This window comes from Sinocyclocheilus anshuiensis, unplaced genomic scaffold, assembly GCF_001515605.1.
Source record: "Sinocyclocheilus anshuiensis isolate Anshui unplaced genomic scaffold, SAMN03320099.WGS_v1.1 scaffold434, whole genome shotgun sequence".
Classification (NCBI taxonomy): Eukaryota; Metazoa; Chordata; class Actinopteri; order Cypriniformes; family Cyprinidae; genus Sinocyclocheilus; species Sinocyclocheilus anshuiensis.
The window spans coordinates 493,773-516,229 of record NW_015544145.1 but is presented as its reverse complement, the minus strand read 5'-3'; the positions used below and the strand labels follow the sequence as shown (position 1 = coordinate 516,229).

Below are 22,457 nucleotides of genomic sequence, written 5' to 3'. Positions count from 1 at the left end.
AGTATGTATGTGTACTGTGTATATTTATTATGTATATATAAATACACACACATGCACGTATATATTTCAGAAAAATATGTTGCGATTTATATATTATATATATAATATAAATTATAATAATGTAAATATATATACATGTAAATATTTTCAAAATATATACTGTATGTCTATATATTTATATATACATAAAAAATATACAGTACAGACATATATGTAAACAAAAAAGTTAATTGTTTAAATATATGTGTAATGTTCTTTACATATAGGCCTATATATGTATGTGACACACACACACACACACACACACACACACACACATATAAAATATATATATATATATATATATATATATATACACATACAGTAGTCAACATTTGAATTGGATCAAAAAAGTACATCAAAGTTGTCCTAAGACAAGAATGCATTTTGGTTTTAGCTTTTAGGACAACTTTGAAGAAAGGTTTTGATCCACTTCAAATGTTGACTAGTGTATATGTGTGTATATTAGGGTAAAATCGGAAAAAATAGACCCTATTTAATAGTACTCTTATTTTTTTCATCTTGGACAACAGTCTTCACAGTCTTCAAAAGAATGTGACATACCTAGCAAAGGGGTCAGCCCCGCCTCCTCACTAAAATGAAAGTTTTTTGTCTTTTCCTCGCTCAGATTTGCTCTCAAATTGGTCCTGAATCACTCTTAAGATAAGACTCCTAGTTAGAATTTCTTTAAAGGGGTCATATGATAATAAAGTGCTTTTGCTTTCGACTAGAAACACACAGCGTCTCCCTGACATGGCTGCTTCAACACTAACTGCGGTTACTGAAACCACGCCTTCTTTCTTTGCATGCACATTTGGGCTCATTATGCAAATATTCCCACATAGTGACCTAGATATGTGGGGGCATGTTAGAACGAGCCGTTTTAGGGCGGTGTGGCAGAGTCTTAACTTTGATAAAGAATATCTCTTTGGTTTTGAGACTTTAGTCTTTGCAACTTCAGGGATCTTATCTATTCATGAACAGCTTGTAACGCTCCAAAGAGAAAGGAAAACTTGAAATCGCATCATATGACCCCTTTAAGCTAAATTAGGAGCTCTCTGAGAGGATTCTTAGAAGATTTAAGAATACGGGCCCAGATCTTCATTTAAATCCTATAATGAGGAACAGATTAAACTATTCCCGAAAATGAAAAAAAAAAAAAAAGAACAATTATTTATAGCAGTGGTTTTCAATTTTTTTGAGATTGAAAATCCATAATCCAGAAAATTAAATAACAATAATAATAAATACATATATATAATAAATAACATTTATTTTTTGATATCTTGTGGCCCCACTGATTTATAGAGAGAGTCATGAGAAATGAGAGAATAGGATTGTAATCTTCAAGCCTACCTAAGTGATCTGTTTTGTGGCCGTGCCAGTGCTCTGGATCATGGATAAATGCTGGTAGAGGATGATGAGCATATGAGTCCTTAACCAGCGATGACCACACAACTGGGGGCCCTTTAATAGTGGACACATACAGTACAAGATTTGTAATAGACAGTTATGTAATATACTAAAAAGATGCAGTTTTTCTATGCGTTCAAGACACACCTGGAAAGATGTTTGCACGCAGATAGTGGCCCATCATATTATAAGATCTGTGCTCATCTGTGCAGCCTGAGCCTGTATCGGAGTAGTGAGGAGCACAAAGCGGAGGAACCTGCGGGTAGTGCACTCTGCCCACCTGACATGCACATAAATACACATTTGTGTGATGATACGAGTCGCATAGGAATCCTCATGCAACAGCATTTCAGTGTTCTGAAATAATCAACTTAGTGATTAATTTTGAACATTGGATACACACAAGTTACTCGGTTCAGAACTGACCTGACTGCCGCTCTCCTTCCTCTTCTCTGATTTGCTGATGGTGTTCATCCTCTACTTTTTCTATCAGTAAGTACAATTTATCAGCATGGTAACCAAAGTTAATGCAAATGATGCAGATTCAAATTTCCAAGTAGTTTGGAATAAAACAGTTTGAATACATACATAGCACTTTAGTAATTTGATAAAACTGCTGATGCTACATCAAAATATGCCAGGTTTGGTTTGCCTGCTGTTATGAGTCCTTAAGAACTTCAGCCAATGATATGTTCATAATATCAAATAGTGACTGGACACATTTCCTGAAACCAAAGTGAATCAAGCCGAATTAAGACTTTGGATAGTTAAAGTAAGAGGAAGTTTGTACCTACCGACCGGCAGTTGGGCATGTTTTGTTTGGCGTGGGCGAAACTCTACCTGCGATATTAATAAATAATTGACTTCTACAGAGTATCAGTGGTTACAAATCGTGACCGCATGATGAACATCACACAAACATGGCAAAGCATCATAACGAGTTTATAAACGCCAAAAATAAAAAAACACAAGATGATACAGGTGAAAAAGGAAACGGTTAACAACATAACAACAACGCTTTTAGCAACCACTTTATCTTTTTATTTCAAAGTATACTTACACTCATTACATATATTATGGCCACACTTATTTTAATTACTATAATGAAACAGTAAAAAAGTAAATAAAAGTAAATAATTTTATATTTTTATACTATTTATATATACACAGAAAACTTTACCATCTCTGCTCTGTGTAAAAGTTGTTTCTTAGCGACTGATCACCAACAATTTTCCTCATCAGAAAAAAAAAAAACCCTAAACAAAACAAGATTTCACCATCACTATATAAAACACTGGTCAGTGATCAGCAGCCAACATTAACTTGTCTCGGTTGCTTTCATCTTAGAATTGTTTTGCACCCATTCTCATTCAGTTCTGTGCTGAAGCCAGCTTGAACAAATCTTTATTTCAACTCTCAACTGCAGTTTTGGGGTTTTCATTGAGTGGTGAAGGATTCTGGAGCATCAGATTGGCATCTGTGCAGAATATCTTTATAAGATTGTGCACGTGCCGCTCTATGCAGGAGCAAATCTCTTAGCTTGTGCCCTCACACGTTTTTCGTAGTCCATCCTGTTTTGACTGCGAGAGAGAGATAAGATCAATTTTGTAGGCATGGTATCAGATGAAATGGTAAAATCATATATAAAAGCATGCAGGTGATATTTGGCTGCACTTACCAATATATCGTATAGGCCTCTGCCTGCGCTGGGTCCTGAATGTTGGGCTCATTCAGGAGCTCCTGGATGCCCAACAATATCTACAGCCACAACAACATATTGAGATACAAAAGCTTACTGCTTAAAAGGTTTGTTCAAATGTCTAACCTTATGAGCAACTGTGATCTTTAATGTTAATATCATAATGGATAACTTGTACACATTCAAAGGTTTGTGGTCAGTAAGTTGTTTTTAGCAAATTAGTGCTTTTATTCAGCAAGGATGCATTGAAATGATCAAAAGTGAAAGATAAGACTAGTGCTGTCAAGTGATTAATCGCAATTAATCGTATCCAAAATAAAAGTTTTTGTTTACATAATATATGTGTGTGTGTACTGTGTACATTTATCATGTATATATAAATACACATACAGCATATATTTTGTATTTACATGTATATATTTATATTCATATAATTTATATTATATATAAATATATTTAATACATAAACATATTTTTCTGACATATATACATGCATGTGTATTTATATATACATAATAAATATACACAGTACACACACATATATTATGTAAACAAAAACGTTTATTTTGAATGCGATTAATCGTGATTAATCGTTTGACAGCACTAGTAAAAACATTTATAATGTAACAAAAAAATCTGCTGATCTTTTGAACTTCACGTTTATCAAAGAATCCTGGAAAATATAAATCATGATTTACGCAAAAATATTGGGCAGCACAACTGTTTTCAACATTGATAACAATAAGAAATGTTTCTGAAGCAGCAAAACAGCATATTAGAATAATATCTGAAGGATCATGGAGTAATGATGCTGAAAATTCAGCTGTGCATATGCATAAAATATATTCAAATATTAGGGCTGGACCAGAATATTCGATTATTTGGTCGGTGGGTTGGCATTCGATTTTCAATTTTGAGATTCGAATATTCTTTTTTTTTTCCCTAACACCTGGCATCCCCCGCCAAACGGTTCTCATTTGCCCTTGAATATGAATCGCCCATGAGTGAATGTCATGAAAGTCATGATTCAGTTCATCTGGAAGAGAAGACAAAAATGCCGAAGACCTCAGCTGTGTGGGAGCACTTTAAATTGAGTGAGGACAAAACAAAGGCAGTGTGCCAAATATGCGATTTGAAACTGGCCTACCACAACAGCACATCAAGTTTGAAAAAGTAGTACGCCTATAGTATATTGTTGGTGTAAAAAAAAACGAGCTGCTTTTATCCACCATGTTAATCAGTAATTTTACACATGATAAAAACGTGCACTTCATTTGCTTGGAAAATACTTGCGAATACGGCAGTACAGTAAAAAACGTACAGTAGCCCAGCCTAATAATAATTTGTCTATATTAAAAGTATTGCTCTTAACAGACCTGTGTGTTTTGTATCACTAGTGCAGTGTCCGTTCTCAAAGCATATAAGCCCTGCCCGCGTGAGGCTCGCCGCTTCTGGCTTGCGCTGTTCTGTAGTTTATTAAAAGTTTATTCATTCTGAACGTGTCACGCGTCCATATTGCACCAAAATGCAACACTGCACTCCCTTGGGTCCGCAGCAACACACCTGCATATGAAGGTTCTCGACATAATAAAAATGCAAACAGACAGACAGACGCACAGAGATTCCTACCTTTATTTATTACACCGTGTCTACACCGGACGCGACAGTTGTTGTATCGCGCCGCACCGCAAAAGCTAAAATCTGTCTACACTGGACGCGACAAAGCGACCGTTGAAAATCATTTGAAATTTGTGTCAGCACGTCATAAATAGAACGCAGCTGCAGTTTCTACTGTTTTACCGTCGGGGACTTTTGTCAGCCGCGCCACGCCGCATCCAGTGTAGACAACATAGGTTCTATTGTATTTTTTTTATGCCGCGCCACTCGCGTTTAGTGTAGACAGTGTTAGAGAGAAGAATATGTTCAGCCCCCTCCCTCCGAAGCTTCGAATATTCGGTGTTGATTACTACCGAAGCTTTGAAGCTCAAAAAATGGTATTTGCACTAGGGATGTGCGGGTCTAGTCGACTAAACGGTATAGCTCCTACTAGTCGACACTGAAAACAATAGTCGATTACAAGACAGAAAAACAAAAACATGATTTTATCATTCAAATTACCATCATTTTAACATTGCATTTCAATTTTTTTAAATAAGTTAAAATAAAACGTTTGAAAAACAATACATTATTTTTAAATGTTTATCTGGGCGGAAACTACATTTTTACCTAAGACCTCACATGCGTTTTCTTCGTGTCAGTTGCGGCGAGTTCAAAAGCTGCTTTTATCCACCATGTTAATCAGTAATTTTACACATGATAAAAACGTGCACTTCATTTGCTTGGAAAATACTTGCGAATACGGCAGTACAGTAAAAAACGTACAGTAGCCCAGCCTAATAATAATTTGTCTATATTAAAAGTATTGCTCTTAACAGACCTGTGTGTTTTGTATCACTAGTGCAGTGTCCGTTCTCAAAGCATATAAGCCCTGCCCGCGTGAGGCTCGCCGCTTCTGGCTTGCGCTGTTCTGTAGTTTATTAAAAGTTTATTCATTCTGAACGTGTCACGCGTCCATATTGCACCAAAATGCAACACTGCACTCCCTTGGGTCCGCAGCAACACACCTGCATATGAAGGTTCTCGACATAATAAAAATGCAAACAGACAGACAGACGCACAGAGATTCCTACCTTTATTTATTACACCGTGTCTACACCGGACGCGACAGTTGTTGTATCGCGCCGCACCGCAAAAGCTAAAATCTGTCTACACTGGACGCGACAAAGCGACCGTTGAAAATCATTTGAAATTTGTGTCAGCACGTCAGAAGGCCTGCGATCGGACGCCGAGGTTGCTTTGTTTCTTCTCGATAGGTGAGTAACACCGTGTCTGCACCACAACAGCTAAAGTCTGTCTAGTACACTGGACGCGACAAAGCGACCGTTGAAAATCATTTGAAATTTGTGTCAGCACGTCATAAATAGAACGCAGCTGCAGTTTCTACTGTTTTACCGTCGGGGACTTTTGTCAGCCGCGCCACGCCGCATCCAGTGTAGACAACATAGGTTCTATTGTATTTTTTTTATGCCGCGCCACTCGCGTTTAGTGTAGACAGTGTTAGAGAGAAGAATATGTTCAGCCCCCTCCCTCCGAAGCTTCGAATATTCGGTGTTGATTACTACCGAAGCTTTGAAGCTCAAAAAATGGTATTTGCACTAGGGATGTGCGGGTCTAGTCGACTAAACGGTATAGCTCCTACTAGTCGACACTGAAAACAATAGTCGATTACAAGACAGAAAAACAAAAACATGATTTTATCATTCAAATTACCATCATTTTAACATTGCATTTCAATTTTTTTAAATAAGTTAAAATAAAACGTTTGAAAAACAATACATTATTTTTAAATGTTTATCTGGGCGGAAACTACATTTTTACCTAAGACCTCACATGCGTTTTCTTCGTGTCAGTTGCGGCGAGTTCAAAAATGACCATCCGAAAGACGAGAAGGTGTGGGATTATTTTGAATTAGAAGGAAACGGAAAAGTTTTGTGTAAACTGTGTAATGTCAAATTGTCTTACAATAACTCTACCGGAGCGATGCGTAATCATAATCAATACAGGCACGTAGGCGTTAGCTTAGAGGCTGGCCAAAGTCAGCAAATGTGTCAATCACGTCATTCACTACAACCCGCCGGCGCTGTGATCCCATCCGCGCCATCTATTCCTCTAACGAAGACCCACTGCGGTGGTGGTGCGGGATGTCCAGGCGCTTTCTGAAACTCTTATCAGCTTGCTTTTCGTTATCTCTGCGTGCCTGCGACTTCAGTTCCTGCCGAGCGCGTTTTTTCAAGTGCAGGAATTTTATTGTTAATCGCCTCAGGTCCCGTCTTTCACCAGACCATGTTGATAAGTTCACTGAACAAATAATGCATGGTCTGAGTAAGTAAAATGGGCATTGTTGCATTGTTTTGTTTTTAGACGATATAGCCTACACGAAGTACGTTTTTAAAAGCCGTTTTAATGCTATTTCTTGATAAACCTTCCTATTTTTGACTTGTGTTTTAATATGTTGGCTAATGTTATATGAAGATTAAGAATTCAGTCAGGCTATTGATTGATTTTCCATTGTTCTGCATTTCCCCAGCTGATTTGAATAAATAAGCTATGCTTTGGCCGACGGTGAGTGCATGCTCCTCTTTTTTTTTTCTTTTTAACGACCGCCTAAAATGAAATGATGATAACGCGAGGCAAGTGTGCGGCAAGCGGAATTCATTGAGGGATTTGACAGGATAGATTTTAGTCGGATACAAAACTTTCATTTAAACGACAGTCGAATTAGTCGTCGCGCACATCCCTAATTCGGACCAGCCCTATCAAATAGAAAACAGTTATTTTAAATTGTTATAATATTTCACAATATTACTGTTTTTACCATATTTTTGATCAAATAAATGCAGCCTTGGTGAACATCAAAAACATTTTCAAAAATCTTTCCGACTGCAAACTTTTGAACAGTAGTGTATAAGCACACACATTTGTGTTTTTGCATACTTGTTTGATGGTGATGGCTGGTCTCCAATCCTTCTCTTCCTCCAGTATGGACAGACACACTGTGCCTGAAGGATAGACGTTTGGATGGAAGATTGGAGGCTCAAACTTGCCTGAGAAGAAAATGAACAAGTCAAACATACTGTTCAGCTTTACAACAGTTATTTCTCAGCTTTTCAGTGTCTATGAGCACCAGTGACAGGAAATTGTAATTGTAGTGGCAAAGACAATGATAAGCACTACATAGTATTTAAAATGTTTCGTAGAAGAGAAAACTCACACTTGGGTGGTGAAGATGGGTAATCATCCTTAAAGAGCATTCTCAGTTTGTACAGTCCTCCCTCCCAAAGAGTCTACAGGATACAGAAAACACAGATACAGATGTTAAAACCTGTCATTTAACATTATTCGGTTCACAGTTCAAATATGATATGATATGCATCTATGAACTAATCCAAGAGACTAGTGTTGTCAAAAGACCCGGTATTTCGGTACCAAGAATAAAAATGTTGTTCAATTAGCATGTTTTTTGTGTTTTGCTTTGGTACCGAAATTGGTACCGAGAACCGTGGATTCTCACTGGTATCGGTACCGAATACTGAAATTTTGGTACCGTGACAACACTACAAGAGACCATGGATTTCCATTTGTCCACAGGCATGCTAGATGGAGATGTTATATCAAAACAATAAAATGCATAATTTATGCAAAAACAAAGCACTGGCAAGTATGCTTACACAGAAAAATAGACAGATAATAAAAATAAAATAATTACAAGCATGATAAAAGTATGAGAGTATGCAAGTATAAATGTTAAATGCATATAAGCATAAAAAAATACCCTAAACAAATATACAGATTGAGACATTGTTTAGAGCTCTGTGTAACTTGATCTAAAACATAATGTAAAGAGGGGTGTAACATTGTTCAGAAGGATACTAACCCCCTTTTTTCCTGGTATTGCACATTCCCAATTCATGAGATTCATGGTGCCATCTGGGTTTTTGGTTGGTACTGCCACAAAACCCTACAGAGAAACAACCAAAATACCATAGCTCAAAATAGTCATTTTTATTCGGAATTACAGACTGATTTAACAGTTTGCAAGTCTCCGCTCAAACATTTGACTGATGTGTATGAGTGTCCCTTACAAAAGGATGATCTTTCCTCCAGGCTTTGCGCTCCTGTGACAGTCTACTAAAAGCAATTCCAGACATGACTCAACAGCGCCACCCTGCGGACAGAAAACACACATATACACCATCAACCGTGTCGCTGGTGCATCCGTAAATACATAAATAAACATTATAGCAGGGCTTATATTAATATAACGTTATTGGATAGAACACAAAGATTTAGGTGAACGACTTTTAGTGTTTTCAGCGCTAACGTACATCATGTCATTATTAGCATTATATGTCACTCGCTGTCAATTGCATTCGCTGACTTACCTTAAATAAATGTTTAAAATGCCTTTCCAGCGAATCCAAAACTGTTTCAGTGAAAAAAAACGACCTCTAGAATAAAAACTGGAAACGTTAAAAAGAGACAAACGTGCGAGGAAAATAACGTTACCTCACGACCCAACCTAGCGTTTGAATTTCGACGGTTTGATTATGAAAGCTTGTAACGTTATTCGGAATCCAGGTGAATTTGCCCAGCTGGTCGTATAATAGGTTTAAAATTACATCCAGATTTGGTCTAAAACGTCGGGGAAGTAGACAAACAACGTTTATCCATGAAGGCGGTGGAATGGAGAGTAGCGTTGGTTTGTTATTATTCTCAGGACCATCAGGCAATATCAAAGTCGACTATAGGCGTCCATCAAAAGCGGCCATTTTAAGTGTGGCATACACAAACAGAAACTTGACAATCCATGCAGGAGCTCTATATATATTTATGTGTAAGTTGAGATAATTTAACAACGAGGGCAATATGAAAATGCCTCTCATGGGTGTAGGGCTTATTTTTATTGTTTTAAACACTAGCACACAAGACATGAGCCGTTTGTATTTACAGTATTTTGTATTTATTAGTTCAACTCTGACATATAAAGAGAACAGGAACAAGAGTTCAGTCACTAATTATACTTTGCTTATTTTTAAACTTAAAATAGTAAAGATTGAATTTCTATCGCCTAAAAATTATAAGTGGCATTACTGATGATTAATTTTTCCCTCATAAAGGCGGTGGTCTGCAATTACATTTAAATGCAAAATAATTCAATTATATTAATATAAAGATACCATTTTAACATTACATTCTAGAGACTTATTCTGAAGTATTGTTTTCTTCTGTGTTCGTTACATCTGATTTATGAATTGGTAAAGCATAATAATCTCATAATAAACTTCTTGTAACTCTCTTCCTAGATTTATATAACTGTTATTTAAACCAGAAAAGGGGCTTTAATGCATATGCAATAGTAGTAGAATAGTGCAGTACTTAATAGCCATTTTATGCAATAATTTCTGATACAATGGAAACTCTTGTGATTATATTAGTCAGCAGTTCTTTATTCCAATGAAATGGTGTAGTAAGGGTCTAAGAAACCATTCATCATGGCTGTTTTCCTTTCCCCTCAGAGATCACATGTTCTGGTGCAGCTTTAATGAACCACTCGGCCCACGCCCCGTCGTACAGACAGACCCCCGGGTGGCCGCACAGGTGAGCAGCGAGGGCGATGTGACAGGCTGTCACACCTGAGCCACAGGTGACCCAGAAGGGCTTCTGCATGTCGACTCCAGCCTGCTGGAAGAGCTTCTTGAGTTCCTCCACAGGACGTTCTAGACCTGATGTCGAGTCCAGGAAGCTGGGAAAAGGCATGTTGATCGATCCAGGAATATGACCAGGCTCGATGTCTAAGATAAAGAAAAAGCTAATGGCGCTTTTGCATTTTTTATAACATTTTTTATGTCTTACAGTGTGGTACATAAAATCTTCAGTGTGTTATATTCTATAAGAGTACTTCACTAATAACTTAGAAATCCATATGAATGTGGTCACAAAATGCATGTATACTAATTATAAAAAGTATGTATGAAATGGCACTGTGTGACACTGCTGTCAGGGCTTATGTTAACAACCATCTAGTTTATTACTGCAGAGAATTAAAAGGCTATCAGTAGTTGAAAATGACTGTATGCACAAGTCATCCCAAAGCGTAAAAGGGGTAACATGCATGCATTCACAGACCTAAGATGTTTACCTTAACTTTTCTTAACTAAGTAGCAAGGTTATTATAGTTAACTAAAAGTAAAACCATAAAAATATTTTCATTACTTAAAATAAAATAAACAATAATTGAAATAAAATATTTAAAAAAGATATTTTGTTAACATTTAAAGCAACATTTCTCATTTCCATTTAGTTTAACTTGAAGTACTAAAATAACTGAAACTAAAAAATAAACTTAAAAAAAGATTAACAAAAACTTTGTAGGCATAAAAAAATTGTATAAATGACAAAAACACAACACAAACAATAACAGTTAAGCTAAATATAAAGTGAAACATAAACAAATCTAAATTTAAAATCGGAACATAACACAACAGTATATTAATTATATTAAAATAACACTGCTAAATCAATATCATGGCATTCCACAGGGATATTGTGTAACAAAAAGAAATAAGCCAACATAATACATTTGTGGTACATGAAATCTGCTGTTATTTGTTATCTTTTTTTTTTTTTTAATATTCCATATGGTCACAAAAGTGCATTTATAATAATTATACAAAAGTTAGAGAGCATACAAAAGTGTTTTGGATGAAGTGGCACTGGCACTGTATGACTGTAGGCCCATACTGTATTACTGCAGAGAATTAAAAGGCTATCAGTAGTTAAAAATTACTGTTTGCAAAGTCTTTGCAAAAGAGTAAATGGGGTAACACATGCATGGATACGTTCCCAGACCTAATCTGCTTTAGCAATCATAACTAGTAGTCAATATTACACTGTTTTACAACTAACAATTCATACTCACTTTCCCTCGGCTCTGGTTCAACCCCACGAAATCTTCCATTGGCTCTGGCGTCGACTACTTGAAATGCATTGGTTTTAATATTGTTCAGAACGTCTTCGTAAATTTTGACCCAGGACTTGTCAAAGGACGCCTTGAACTCGGCACGCTCTGGTTTACTATATTGCTCGGTAACTGCATGACCCTCTTTTAACCAGTTCTTAAATCCACCGTCCAGAACCGACACCGAGTTGTGCCCGAACACCCTAAACATCCACCACACCCGAGGAGCAGCGAACGAGCCGAAGTCGCTGGCATCGTAAACGACGACATGAGTGTTGTTCCCTATTCCCAGATTACCCACATAGTCTGCGAACTCGCCCTTGGTAGGCAGCATGTGATCAAATTTAGAGTTTTTGTCACAACACTCGTCGATGTCGAAAAACGAGGCTCCGGGAATGTGAGTTTTTTCAAACTCGGCCCTGGGATTGCGTTTCAATTTAGGTAGATACCAAGATGCATCTAATATTCGCAGATTTGGTCCCACTCGGTTGCTTTTGACAGCGTCCGCGAGCCATCGCGCCGCTACGAGAGCTCGAGTTTGAGCAGCCATGTCTCTCACTCTGGCGGCGGTGATGTCCGGTTCGCGAACGAATCGTTCGATTTAACCGGTTCTTCGCAAAACTTAATTGTAAACTTTTCAGATCATGATTATGATGTTTTAACTGACTGAAGTTATGATTACTGACTTTATATATTTGAATGTGTATTTTCATCCAGGCCTGGGACGATAGACTTGATATCATTACGTCATCGCGAATGACGTCATTACATTAGGGCGTAAAAGAACTGATGAACCGGTTTTTTTAACCGGTTCATTGAAACGAACTGTCCGAAACAACCGGTTCGCGGAAAAGAACCGGACTTCCCATCACTAGGCGGCGCTCAGCGGTAGTCGATGTTGCAAATACCGGGAAACGAATCAAGAGCTCACATATTACGTTGGTGTGATATTTTGTGCACTGGGAAAGGGGAAATATCAGTAATATTTTTTACTTGCTTAAATTAAGATTTACAATCATATTTAATTGTATTTTAGATACGGCATACATCAATGCCAATATATTGTACAGAAATCATGTATCGTACCGCGAGGGGGTATAGCTCAGTGGTAGAGCATTTGACTGCAGATCAAGAGGTCCCCGGTTCAAATCCGGGTGCCCCCTGGTAAAACTATTACTTTTTTTTTCTGTTTCGTCTCTTAGGATCTATCTTAGTACAAAACTGTGAATTCCATGGATTTGCAACAGTATTTATATTGTATTTTGATACCATTGAAGGTGTTTCTGATGCCTTATAGATTGCAATGCTATTTAGTAAAGAAGAAGCACTTAAAGGGGTCATATGATGTTGCTAAAAAGAACATTATTTTGTGTATTTGGTGTAATGAAATGTGTTTATGCGGTTTAAGGTTCAAAAAACACATTATTTTCCACATACTGTACATTATTGTTTCTCCTCTATGCCTCGCCTTGAGCGATGAGACAAAAACATTAAAACCCATTATAAACGAGGCATTTGTTGCATCCAGTGGGGTCATAATTGCGGATTATAATGACTTATACTGTCTTTTTACGCATTGCGTTGCATCGCAATTGCGTTGCATCGCGTTGCATGTTTACCGTGTAAACATAAAACCATGTCTGCATTTGTGATCGGAGAAATTACAAAAAACAAGCGCTACTCTACACTGCTCAAAACTTGCGTTTGAATCGTCAGTGGCAAATCCTTTCAAATATGAAAACGTACTTACAGTCAGTGAGTCAGTACAGCCGACATTGTAGTCTACTCTACCAGGATCAGTAAACAGTCCTCCATAAAATGTGCTGCACACATCTGAATATTTGGGTTGAACTGTTCTGGAACAGTGTTGTAAATACAACTTAACCACTGATTTGTAGTCGTGTCCTCTTTTGGAAGACCAAACAAAGTAGTTTCGCTTTCACAACGAAACACACGGCCTCACACACGGAGGGCTAGAGTGAGCGGAGGCCGGCGGGCTTGAGAACGGCACAGCCGGCAAATTCGACGAAGGAGCGGCCGGCGGGCTTGCGGCAACCACATGTGACGTCCCCGGGCTGGACTCCGCTTCGTCCACGGTGAAAGCCGATCCGGCGATCCACAGCGCAAAGTTGATGTATTTCCTCAGCGACCAGCACGGATCAGCTCCAGGCATGACGAAGCGGATATCGTCCTCTTTTGGAAGGCCAAACAAAGTAGTTTCGCTTTCACAACGAAGCACCCAGTGTCTCGTCATGGCGGCAGCAACAATACTACAGCGAGAATAAAAGTTACGCCTTCTTTCTTTGCTTGAACATTTGGGCAGTGTTATCTTCCCACATCGTGATGTAGACATGTGGGGGCGTGTTAGAACGAGCCGTTTTAGGTAGGCGTGGTTGACTCAACTTTTATAAAGAATATCTCTTTGGATTTGAGACTTTAGTCTTTGCAACTTTACAGATCTTCTTTATGCACCAAGAGCTTGTAACACTCCAAAGAGAAAGGAAAACTTGAAATCGCATCATATGACCCCTTTAATATGATATGATTGCAGAGGCATAGGGTTTGTATACGTTTTTGACAGATACATACATGAATGGATGTGACTTTTTACTCTATTCCAACAAAAATATCCTTATTTCCTAAACAGTATAGAAATGCATAAGACATACATGAGAAAAACGTAATCAATGTTGGAAATAATTGAGCATGAGTCATGCAAGTGATGTTTTAATGGGTGCAAATAGTGCAAGGTTTCTGAAATCAATGAACAGAGTCGCTTAAATGTCTGCATTTTAATGAATATATGACATATAATATGATTCAGCTTTTCCAAAAGCCCTCTGTTTCATTCATTTGATTCATCTCAGTTTAGCTGTCATGTCCCAATAGCATAATCTGGAAGCAGAAATTTTGTTCCCACTTTATATCAGATGGCCTTAACTACTATGTATTTACATAAAAATAAGCACAATGTACTTACTCTGTTCATATTGTATTTCAAAACACTTTTGCTGCTGTTGATGTGGGATACGGGTAAGGTTAGGGACAGGTTTGGTAGTATGGGTAGGTGGGTGGGTTAAGGTGTATGGGATGGGTCAACAGTGTAATTATAAATGTAATTACAGAAATTAATTATGCAGGTATTTTTTTTAAATATAGGTACATGTAAAAACATGTATGTACACAATAAGTGCATTGTATTAAATTATTAATTTAGATGTAAGTAAATAAGGCCATCTAATATAAAGTGAGACCGAAATTTTTGCTTTGTTGGTTATACACACTGCCCCTATGTGACTTGTGTAAGTTGGAGAAAGAGGCACTGTTTTCTTTATCCAAGTGTTGTTGTAAGTTTGTGAGACTTTTTAGTAGGTTGTCACAAGGTATGCAGCTCTGTGGGAGTAAGTGTTGGTTATGACAATAAAATTACATAGTCTGTAATGAAGGTTTTAGCACAGCTCTAATCCTGTTTTAGCCTGAATAGTTATTGTGACAGAAGGGCATATCTGTTGCCCATTGATCTTGATCATTATCTGTTTAGTGGTTTTCATTCTGTTATGGTGTCAGCATAATTAACCATCTATTTGATTACTATAGTGTTTAATGTGCTCTCTTGTTCACCAGTTTTTTTTATATTTTATTTAAAATATTTGTCCAGCTACATGACAAGAGTTGAATTTATCACATATTTTGTAAGGCCATGACAAGCTTCTTCTTGGGAACATTGAGTTTAATGAGTTCAGTGTTTAATGATAAAACAATCAAAACACACAAAGGGTAATTTATCTGGATTTTATTATTATACTTTGAAATAATGATATAAAAGAGTTTTGTAATAATTTTTTATAAATCAGCAAGCCAGTTTGTAATGCATTCATATGATATTTTAAGAAAGTGTTAAACAAAACAAGGAAAGAGAAAAACATAAAAAGATAAAGAATCACAGCGTTTGTATAAATCAAACGGTCAATCAAGCCCAGCTCAAAAACATAAAATGTTCTGTTCTCAGAAAATTAAACATTTAGCAATCTGAAATGTAATGTAGTTATGGCATAACTTTGATTTCAAATTTCATATCCTTATTTTTGCTATAATTCTTGAGAGTATATTTGCCATTTATTCTATGCTTTATATATCAAGCTATAACCCTACAACTGTCAATATAATTACTGAGTATCCTGTGTTTGTAGAACATTCTTGCACAAGATATAACATTTGAGGACAAGTATATACCATTTAAGGCATGAACTTTTTGGTTTTCAGTCTGGGTATGATTTGCATATCCCTGACATCATTGTGCTGCAGAAGCCAGCATAGGTATCTCTCTGTGCCCATACCCCATCCACTTGTAAGAAGAGGGATGACTTGGCGCATGTTGATGTACCATTTGTATGAGTCCTCTGGTACAGCATGGTGCTGTAAGGCCTCTCGAACCATTTCAGGTGTAGAATGACGTTCCCCAAGCCCTACTGTCTCCCCTAACCCCAAGAGAAGGTCAGCTGCCTTGGCTTTGCTCCTGCCCGAGCCTTCAACATATGCTTGGTAGAAGGGCACGCCAAGATGGTCCATTTCTGTCAGCCAAACAGCACCTCCATACTTTTCAATTAGAACTTTTTCTCCCTTTCGAGTTAGCTTCCTGCCAAACTGCGGTTGTCCCTCCTGAACCCATTCAAGGCAATCAGAGGAAGGCATAATGTGAATGGCTTGATCCAAGGTTACTCTTGGAAGGGGTTTTTCTAAGTTCTTCAGTAGTTCTTGGGCATGAGATAGTGTGCCAGCTGTGTTTAAGATAATGCTGGAATGTTGCTTTAGCATTGACTGAGTCAAGTGGGCAACATAGCCTTCAGCTATACTAATGGCAACGTTCATGTCGCCCAGGAGCTCGCATTCCACATGGTAGAACTGGTTGAGATGTGTAGCATCAGGATCTTCCCCTCTGAAACTGGGTGACACGTAGTAAGCCCCAGGAAGACCTTCGTGAAACCTCATGAAGTACTCTAAAACAAACTGCATAGAGTCCGCAAGATATACATCTTGGCCCAGTATGTTGACAAACACAGGCTCAGAATCGGACCCCAGACCCATTGGAGAGGAGATTGTGTCAGTTGTGATAGGTGTCAGTGCATAAGCATACTTGCATTTGTTGTTGAAGTACTCTACTGTGCTATGAAACAGGGTGTTTTGGATTTGAAAGAGGTCACGATACCATTTGCTCCTAATGGCTGATGCAGCGTGAGTCTGGGGGTCTTTCCAGGACTGAGGGGGAGTAGTCTTTGTGATCTTGGTGTGGATCTCTGTAAGGTCCTCTTTGCTAGCTGGGGGGCCATCTGCCGATGTTACATATCCTGTATAAGTTGGGCAGAACTGAGAAGCCACGGCTGGGGGTTTAATGGCATTAGGCTGAGGAACTAATGGGATCAGTTTGGCATGGGCATAATCAATTTCAAAGCCTTCAAACATGAGAGCTACACCATGGGCATTCATTCCTTCTTGCAGAAGGTGAGCAACCTTTCTTGTGGCCACAATTAGGGCTGTATAGTCACTCTCGTTCAGACGGAAGATGTCACTGGTAAGAGGTTTTCTTGGCACTAGAACTGTAAAGCCTGGTGTATTTGGAAAAGGAGTAAGGAAGGCTACATGTTCTTTTTCTTCCCAGACACGCCACTGTTGCTCTTCACCACGGATAATGCGGGGGAAAAGGCCACCATCGGAGGGATCCCCATGGAAATCAAAGCAAGAAGGGGCATTGGGTGTTGGGAATCGAGAGCGAATCTTTACCTGCACCTGGTCAAGATGTATATCTTCACATCGTGGACCACTTTTGGAGCTACAGTATCCAGGGTCATAAGGATTGAACTCCATTTCCTCAGCGAGCTGAGGCTTCCAGTTTGGTTCTAAGCCATGGAGAGGCAAGACTTTGATGTAAGCTGGCTTGTTGAATTCTGGCATGGACACAAGGGCACAGCGATGCACACCGAGTTTCTCGCAAAGTAGATTGGCAACAGTCCTTGCCCCCTGCATCATTGCTACATAGTCAGATAACACTAACTGAAAGATGCTGCTAGGTCCATTAATGGTTTTTCGAGTGAGAATAGTGGCTCCTGGGGTCAAAGGATTAAGCTGTAGGTGAGCTACCAATTCATTAGTCTCCCAAATCACATTTGAAAACCCCTTCATAGGTCTCAAAACTTCAGTTCGAGGAATGCCGTTGACCATTGAACCAACAAACATGACCCCAGCGTTGGTTTCAATAACGGCCTCACCTTGATGGTCCACAGCAATAATTCCTGCACACTTTTCCTCCAGATCATTATGGATAACTTCCCGACAAGCCTGTCTGAGACTGTAACCTTTAAGGTTGTATAAGCTGGCTACTTTATGAGCAACTGACTGGCGTAAGAAAGCATCACCATCACCAGAGCATGTCACGGCAAGTTTCTCATCAGAATATATTCCTGCCCCCACTATAGCAGTGTCACCAACTCTGCCTTTCCACTTGCCAACTAAACCTCCGGTAGATGTGGCTGCTGCTAACTTGCCCCACTTATCCAGTGCAACTGCACCTACGGTTTGAGGATGGTTATTCTTGCCATCACCTGACTTCATAAGCAACTCCTTGTATCTTGTGTCAGTGTCAAAGTACTCTGATTTCAGTGTAGTTTCTTTCTCTCTAAGACTGTCTAGAAACTCTTCTGCACCTTCTCCAATCAGTAATGAGTGCACACTCTTTTCCATAACACATCGGGCTGCTTTTATTGGGTTTTTCACTCTTCGCAGGCAAGCCACGGATCCACAGTTCTTTCCATATCCATCCACAATGGTGGCTTCCATTTCATGCTCCCCATCTCTGTTATATACTGATCCCTTGCCAGCATTAAACAAGAAACAGTCCTCCAATGCAGCTACACTTCTTTGTACTGCATCCAGACTACTGCCTCCCTGAAAAAGAACTTGTGCTCCAAGAGTTAGAGCTGTTTGAAGGGCAAATTCGATGGTTCCAATCACCTTTTCATTCAACATCATTTCTTCTCCTGCCCCGCCATGAATCACTAAAGTGAAATCTGGCTTCATGGTTTTGCTGTGTCCTTTCTGCTCTACAGCTTTGACTGTATCATCCGCTGAAGATCCATTTACTAGTTTTTCTTCATTGTCTTGCAGGAGACATTCAATGGCTCCCATCTGCCCAGCAATGGCATACCTTAGTGCCAGAAGCATTACTAGTTTTAGATTGAGCTCAAGTCTTTCTTTGAGATTTCCCAGGATGTTGGCGAAAGTACCCTTCCCATTCAGCACTAGACGTACTTTGTCTTTCCTGCCTAGATATGTGACTGCCAGTTGGTCTGTAGCATACACGTTACCTACAGCACACTCAACTCCCTCCATCAGATCTGATCCAGTCAAGTAAATTGAAGGACATCCAAAAGGGACAAGAACGTTTTTGAGTGGGTTATCTTGAGACATAGATTTGCGCAGAGCTGCCAGATGAGGCCCCACACCAAGGCCAAGTTTTGTGGCTTTAATGAGGTTTTTGTGCTCTAAAAAGGCAAGGTGAAAGAGCCGGAAAAGCTCATTTGTGTACCGGGGAACCTTGTCTGGGCCAATGCAGGATGCCAGTGCTGTAACAAGTTGGTGAGATCTCACAGTTGTGGAGTATGTGGGATCACAGCGGCCATGTTTGAAGTGACGCATGTGAGTAGGTGTCACCATGATAAGGCTAGTAGCTGCATCCCCAAGTGTTTGCCTCAAGGATAGCTGCAAAGTGAAATTAATCCATGCATCATATAAACCTCTGTGGCCCCTTAAGGTGGTGAAGACATCTGGGTAAGATGAAACTTCAAAAGTCATGACAGACTGGCTGTCTTGTTGAAGGCTAGAAAGAGACTGATTCGGCATAGTTATGCCGTCCAGTGGCATTTTCAGAGGTTTAGGATGAAGGGAACCAGTGTTTGAGGGTGGAGCTAAACCATTGTTTTGGGTGCTTATCTTTTCTCTGTTTTCTGATTCTGAGAGCTGCCACAGGCGTTCAACGACAAGTCCAGCTACCATTCCATCCAGGGCACTATGTTCGAACAACATGCCTGCTTGGCCATCTTTAAAAACCACCAAGTTCACCACCTGTTGATGAAGATGGTAAATAGTCATGCCATTCTGCCATTCATATCTAAACATTACAGACAGCTGAGTTTGATTCAGCATTAATAATAATTACATGTTAAAGAAATCATCACAGTTTGTGCATCATTCAGAACCGAATCGAGAATGCCTATAAATTCCAGTATAGATTTGAGTTTCAATGGAATTTTAGTTTGCAAACATGTTGCAAAATTTGAATGTAAGAATTAGAGTTAAAATATTTTGAAATGCAAAGTAATTAATGTGATTTTTTTTATTTTAAACAAGCTTTGCAGTTTCATGGTTTATAGGCCTGAATTCTTCAATTCTGAATCTTGCAAAACTCTGACTAGCATGGGAACGTAAGCTTCCTGCTACACAGTACTAATTATAAAGTGGTAATTAATTATAAGCATCCTAATTTGTTTTTACATACTTTATCATAGTATCTCATACATCTGCCATCGTTCTCTCCTAGCCGGACAGCATTGAGCATATTTGCAAGATCAGCCGGTGCTGGGTTGTCTTCCAGGGAAACAGCCACAATAGCACTCTCCATCATTTCAAGAGAAACTGCTGCTTCTCCCCCTGCATTTAAGATTTCCATTCTCACAGAATGCCAGGCTTGGCGATGAAGAGAAGACAGACCACAAACAGTGGACAGGTCTTGTTCAGGGGCTGCTGCTGGGTGTCTCATTGCATGCACCAGTTGGGCATAGATGTCATTGAGAGGTAAAGGAGAAAGAGATTCTTCTGAACTTGGTTGCCATAAAATTTGAATCGGAAATATACCCCCTCGACAGGTCAATATGGCGTGAAGGCTGTCTTGGTATGTCTGGAACATTAAGGCCAAGAAAGTATGTCATTAAGATTGAGTCAGCATTTCTAAAAATTGCTAAAGAATCTTAAAATTGGAAGTTAGATGTAAAAAAAATAATGGAACCAAAGCTTTACCTTTAGCTCATCCTGGCTCTTGCCTGGTAGGCGACTAGCCGCAAAAACCTGCGACTGTTGTGTTCGCTCAGTTGGTATATCCCCTTCTACCAGCCGTGGTTCACTGTACAGCTTAGCAGCTGCCCAAAGCAGGGCTGTAGCTCGCTCTATCTGTGCAAACTCCCCCTTCAGCTTAGAGGAGGGCAGGACAGAAGGAACAGCAGTGGAATTGGGCAGGGGATCGTAGCAGGAGAGCAGCCGCTTTTTGAATTCCTCAGTCACCCAGTTCTCATGTCCAGAGACGTGTTTCTTCAGCTGTTCTTGGACTTCCTGGAGTGCATCTTTCTGCTGAAGAAGGGCAGTTTTATAATGTTGGTATTGGTCAGGATTTAAGGTGAGCTGAAGCACGCGGCTAGCCTCCCGGAGTGTGACATCCAGTTCTGGAATAGGATAATCAGGTAGCGCCATCCTGTAGAGTAAAGGACGAAACATAAAACTTTAGACCACATGATACAGTTGTGTCATGTGATTTAAATTAAGTCCATGTTTGAATGATTACACATAGTGCGTTTTCTCAGGGTGCATGTGACACATGACTTTTTTTGTCATGTGTAATTCAATAATTTAATTACGTGGCTCAATAAAGTGGCTTATTTCCAGCACAAAAGTCTCAGTGTGGCTTGGAAATGTAGTTTGACTCTACAAGCATGTTTCAAAGGCATACAAATACCATTTGGATCAGCATTTTTAACATACACAATGATTTGACAACCTTTACACATTCCAAAGGTGCACATACTCAAAATTACTTTTTGACCTTGTGGCCATAATGAGTATAGCATGCTGTTTGTATAGCCAGTTGTCATGGGAATATGTCTCATGCTGCATGTCCCTAGTTGTATAATTTGATTTTGCCTGATTTAATCACACTGTGTCTCTCTTTTTGTAACTCTTGTAATGCTGTCTTTCTTTTTTCCATTTATGCTCCCTGGTGACATGGAAGTTAACTGTAGGCGACCTTGATCATGTGCTGTCATTGATTACTACTGAATTCATTCACATTAAATAGGAGCAACACCCAAGTAAGTACAATTACAAGTAAATTCATTATTATTAGACAAATTTGCCCTTGCCTAACATAATATTCCTATAATAGTAATTGCCTGCAAAATATTGCTTTATCCTGCTTAAAACAGCTTAAACCAGCTTGACCATGCTGTGCGACCAACTTAAATCAGCTAAGACCAACAGCAAAGAACTTTTACATATAGATTTGACATTCTAATGCATGAGTTAAATTTTTCAGTCACAAATGAAGCCACCATATTTGTATAATTTTTTGAATGTATGTATTTTTATTTTGTTAAATGTTTTGTGGCTGTACTAAATAAATAAATAAATCCCACTGATCTTGAAAAAAATTAAGTTGTACATTGCAATTAAGTTACAAGAAGGATGTAATGCAAACGTAAAAACAGCTATATTTTAGGAAACATTTAAAGAAATAAACAAGTAAATTCATGATCAGCTGACCATAAGAGGTCAAATCAATTAGCTTCCAACTACCATTAATTTATTGATTTAACACACAATTGGCTATATCTAATTTGATTTTTAAATGTTCAGAATTAATAATGAATATATATATATATATATATATATATATATATATATAAATGTGTG

General features: G+C 38.7%; 4 protein-coding genes and 1 non-coding gene across 6 annotated transcripts in view; 1 reads left to right on the top strand and 4 right to left on the bottom strand.

Annotated features, from left to right (window-relative positions):
• Positions 1–1,926, bottom strand: part of cimip4 (ciliary microtubule inner protein 4) — a 3,303-nt gene extending 1,377 nt beyond the window's left edge. The window contains exons 1-3 of the mRNA XM_016494920.1: positions 1,879–1,926; positions 1,600–1,732; positions 1,396–1,506 (exon numbers count right to left, since the gene is read on the bottom strand). Of these exons, the coding sequence (XP_016350406.1) occupies positions 1,396–1,506; positions 1,600–1,732; positions 1,879–1,926 (292 nt within the window). The remainder of the gene's footprint in view (positions 1–1,395; positions 1,507–1,599; positions 1,733–1,878) is intronic.
• A 615-nt stretch (positions 1,927–2,541) lies between these two features.
• Positions 2,542–9,554, bottom strand: LOC107695138 (SUMO-conjugating enzyme UBC9-like). Its single transcript, XM_016494952.1, has 8 exons — positions 9,278–9,554; positions 9,154–9,194; positions 8,854–8,936; positions 8,646–8,729; positions 7,983–8,055; positions 7,706–7,815; positions 3,131–3,210; positions 2,542–3,032 (listed from the first exon to the last, which is right to left on the bottom strand). Exons 3-8 carry the CDS (start codon positions 8,917–8,919, stop codon positions 2,969–2,971), a joined length of 477 nt encoding a protein of 158 aa, XP_016350438.1. The 5' UTR covers positions 8,920–8,936; positions 9,154–9,194; positions 9,278–9,554; the 3' UTR covers positions 2,542–2,968.
• A 455-nt stretch (positions 9,555–10,009) lies between these two features.
• Positions 10,010–12,292, bottom strand: mpst (mercaptopyruvate sulfurtransferase). The gene is made up of 2 exons (XM_016494951.1): positions 11,691–12,292; positions 10,010–10,563 (listed from the first exon to the last, which is right to left on the bottom strand). The coding sequence occupies exons 1-2, from the start codon at positions 12,277–12,279 to the stop codon at positions 10,262–10,264; spliced, it is 891 nt and encodes a 296-aa protein (XP_016350437.1). The 5' UTR covers positions 12,280–12,292; the 3' UTR covers positions 10,010–10,261.
• Positions 12,293–12,820: 528 nt separating this feature from the next.
• trnac-gca (transfer RNA cysteine (anticodon GCA)) lies at positions 12,821–12,892 on the top strand. Its single transcript has one exon. It is a non-coding gene; the product is annotated as a tRNA-Cys (tRNA).
• Positions 12,893–15,845: 2,953 nt separating this feature from the next.
• LOC107695133 (uncharacterized) overlaps positions 15,846–22,457 on the bottom strand; it is a 12,971-nt gene continuing 6,359 nt past the window's right edge. For both annotated transcript variants that reach the window (XM_016494945.1, XM_016494946.1), the window contains exons 2-4: positions 20,796–21,243; positions 20,278–20,676; positions 15,846–19,844 (exon numbers count right to left, since the gene is read on the bottom strand). In XM_016494945.1, the coding sequence (XP_016350431.1) occupies positions 15,966–19,844; positions 20,278–20,676; positions 20,796–21,242 (4,725 nt within the window). In that variant the 5' untranslated portion in view covers position 21,243 and the 3' untranslated portion in view covers positions 15,846–15,965. The remainder of the gene's footprint in view (positions 19,845–20,277; positions 20,677–20,795; positions 21,244–22,457) is intronic.